This window comes from Populus alba, chromosome 14 (assembly GCF_005239225.2).
Source record: "Populus alba chromosome 14, ASM523922v2, whole genome shotgun sequence".
NCBI lineage: Eukaryota > Viridiplantae > Streptophyta > Magnoliopsida > Malpighiales > Salicaceae > Populus > Populus alba.
The window spans coordinates 10,626,480-10,630,321 of record NC_133297.1 but is presented as its reverse complement, the minus strand read 5'-3'; the positions used below and the strand labels follow the sequence as shown (position 1 = coordinate 10,630,321).

The 3,842-nt window shown below is 36.2% G+C and overlaps 1 protein-coding gene across 1 annotated transcript; it reads left to right on the top strand.

Annotated features, from left to right (window-relative positions):
- The first annotated feature begins 1,439 nt into the window (after positions 1-1,439).
- LOC118041850 (adenylate isopentenyltransferase 3, chloroplastic) lies at positions 1,440-2,977 on the top strand. Its single transcript, XM_035049366.2, has 2 exons — positions 1,440-1,694; positions 1,825-2,977. Exon 2 carries the CDS (start codon positions 1,829-1,831, stop codon positions 2,804-2,806), a length of 978 nt encoding a protein of 325 aa, XP_034905257.1. The 5' UTR covers positions 1,440-1,694; positions 1,825-1,828; the 3' UTR covers positions 2,807-2,977.
- The last annotated feature ends 865 nt before the right edge of the window (positions 2,978-3,842 follow it).

Here is a 3,842-nt window from a genome sequence, read left to right as displayed (position 1 = left end):
CTCTTCATTGAGTAATTTTTTTTTAATACTCAAGACAAAGACAAGGTTTGATGGGTTAAATCGAGTTAATTTAATTTTTTTTTTATCCTTTAAAATTTATTTATTGAGCTTTATAGTAATCTTTTTAAGACTCATGACCTGAGTCACGAGTTTTGCATTAATCCAGTTGACTTTTTTTTTTAATTAGGTTATTTCATAATATTATTTTGATTCGGTTATTTAGTCTTAGAGTCAAGGGTTTTGGGTTTTTTTTTTTGTTTTTTAATATATATTGATTTTTTTTTTAATTTTTTTATTATTTAATATTAGATTGATTGAGGTTTTTTTTTTTAATTGATTTTTTTTTCAATATGTTTTTTTTTTTCAATATTTTTTTTATTTGTTTTCTATGATGTTATCATAATCTTATGATCTAGGTCGTGGATTTTATATATGTTAATCAGGGTTGATTCGAATTGATCCAATATATTGTCATTTAATATTAAAAAAAATATTATTTTAAAATTATTTTAATGAAACTATATATATTTTTTAATTATTTAGATTATATTTAAACTTACTAGATTAACTGAGTAATATTAAATCAATTTTTATACAATTTTTTTCTTCTTCAAAACACGGTAGCAACACATAAATACTTTTTTAACAGAATTATTCCAAAAAGTAGCGTAGTGATCTTGTAAAAGCGCACACCGGCGATCAATTGGTAGAGCGAGCTAGTGTCATGAAATTGGCGGTGTCTAACCAAAGACATCACTGGTGAATGCCAAAAGCAGGCAATTCAAACAGCTGTTTCACCGATGACCACTTGTTTTCTAGGGAATCAGAGGTAAAAGCGAATTCATAGTCGGCTCCAATCAGGCTTAACATTCTCTTGTCACTGTAGGAATTTTTGTTTGTGAAGTTTCATTTTCATGGCGTACGGCCTTAGAGTCAACTTTAAGGTTGATGAAGTACCGTCCCTGCGCGTGTATATACACACATATATATAACTTTCATGTGAGAGAGCTTGAGCATCATGATTTGACTAAAGTCAACTTCCATGGCAGCTTCTTTTTTAAAGGATCCATGCATTTACTAAATATCGCCATGAAAACAGTATCTATAAAAGAAGCAACTTGTAAAACCATTAGTTGTTAAGGCATGTTTTTCCCTGGGAAGAATTTGTAATCCTATCTTGTTCTATATATCCTTCCAGGAAAGGTGGCAAAAAACGACAAACCTATACCAGTGTCAATGCAAGATAAAATTATCGTGTATTTTAATGTTAAAGCACCATGGATGAGAATCTCTTTCTTCCCATTTGATCATCCTTCCGTGTAACTGAATGGTCCAAACCTTACTTTTTCTTTTTTTTTCTTCTCTGTGAGAATATATAAGAACGCCAAGATAACATTCTCAGCGAAAAAAGAAGGTCGAGATAAACCGACAAGCTTGAAAAGTTATGAGGAACAAAGCAAGGAATTGTGCTTAATTGATCAATTTGCACAGGCCTAGCTATAAATACAGCATCTTGCGATGACTTGTACAGTAGATTAAACTTGGAAGGAAAACGATATCCATCTCCTCAACTAGCTTCTACTTTTCATTTAGAAGCGCTCACTTAACTCTCATTGCTCCAGCTGCGACAGAACTGACATCGGAGAGATAAGGGTTTGCCTGCCACTTCTTGAACTTGTAGTACTGATCAGAAGGTGGATTTTTTTATTAAAAAGAAAAAAAAAACTTTAAGATTATGCGTTATGAATGTATATCTTTTCAGATTGATGCACGTATATCTTTAACATTTAACAAGCTTTAGAACACTGTGGCTTGTGTAAGCAGGTTGATGACGAACCTTTGTATGTCCCTGTGCCCACAAACAAGTCGGATGCTTGATATCCCTCCTGGTATGCTCAGAACGGACATGCTAAGTCCCAGAAGCCGGCAAAAGGAGAAGGTTGTGATAGTAATGGGGCCTACTGGAACTGGCAAGTCTCGGCTCTCTCTTGAACTTGCAACCCAGTTCCCGGCAGAAATCATAAACTCCGACAAAATGCAGGTTTACAAAGGACTTGACATAGTCACTAACAAAGTTGCTGAGGAAGAGAAATCTGGTGTCCCTCACCATTTGTTAGGAATAGCAAATCCTACTGTAGACTTTACAGCAGCAAATTACTGTCACACGGCTTCCTTGGCGGTCGAATCAATCTCGACTCGAGGATTGCTCCCGATCATTGTTGGAGGTTCCAATTCATACATTGAGGCCTTGATGGATGATGAGGATTTTAGGTTACGGTTGAACTATGATTGTTGCTTCCTTTGGATAGATGTATCAATGCCTGTGCTGCATAAATTCATTTCGAGGCGAGTCGAGCAGATGGTTAGCGTGGGGATGATCGATGAGGTCAGAAACATCTTCGATCCCTACGCAGATTATTCTACGGGGATCAGGAGGTCAATTGGAGTTCCTGAATTCGACAAGTACTTCAGAGCTGAAGCATTTTTGGATGAAGAAAACCGTGACAGACTACTCCACGAAGCAATATGTGATGTCAAGAGGAATACATGTAAGTTAGCTTGCCGTCAACGGGAAAAGATTAACCGGCTTAGGAAGATCAAGGGGTGGGACATCCATAGGCTTGATGCCACTGAAGTATTCCAGAAGTCTGGAAAGGAAGCAGAGCATGCCTGGGAAATGCTCGTGGCCAGACCCGGCACTGCCGTTGTTGGACAGCTCCTCTGTGGTGTTCCTGCTGATAAGGTCCCCGCCCTAGCCAACGAAGCAAAAACCATGGGCTATATCCGACAATGCCTTGTGGCATAGCCGTTCAATATGGCTACTTAACGACTTTAGAAAGTGGCATCGTATACAATACTATCTAAGTAGAGGGCTGTCAATTAAGGCAGGAGTCATCAGCAATAACATTATCCCGTTACTGGGAGGTTTTGTATTGGATGTTTTTTGGGAGATTAATTACTGGAAACAATTTAATTACATCTCTTTCTTTTGCTCTTTGGATCGCTCTGACTGTATGTTCAGTATCAGATTGTCCCAGTTTCAATACCATAATCTCACAGTTAGGCTCCTCCATTAATTAATGACTGTATGTTGTCTGGGAAAAACGTCCAAAAATGCCAATAACATACAGATTTACTAAACATGCTAGCTAGAAACATGAAAAACAACATAAAAAATCACCAGAAATCATGTTTCAAGCTTTGTTCATGAAGAATCAATCACAAACTAGTAGCAGAGACAGTTCTTAATTGCCAGAACGATGATCTCAACGTAACGAAGCAAATCTAAAAGTGAGAAAGACTATCAAATCAGCAGTGATTAGAAGTGAATAGTTATAGAGGCTTTACTCTTGATCACCTCCAATCAGCAGTGATTAGATTATCAAATTGTAGTTTTTGGTTTTTATTTTTTAATATTTTTTTCTTATATTCTTTTTTTTATATATTATCATTTTACCAATTACAGATTTGGCACCAAGTTACTCAGTGGATTTCTGACAGGATCTGTGAAAGGCCTTTAGACCAGTACTGGAATCAGAAAAATGGACTCAGAGCAGGTCCATTGTGAGTAGCTAGCCCAGCTCTTTCTTTAACAAAGTGTTCTCAAAAACACGTGGCACCCATATACAGAGGAAATTTAATTATTACTCAATCATGAGAAGCATTTTACAATTTGGCATGGGCTCAGAAAATTGCAGCTACAATAATGATCTCTCTAGTTTGTGTCAGAGGTGCAACAGATTGCCAAAACTAGAAAGAGAAGTTACTGTACTCAATTATAAGAAAATGATTACGCTTTATTTTTAAGAGAAATTATTATAAGATACATGCAAGAACGAAAG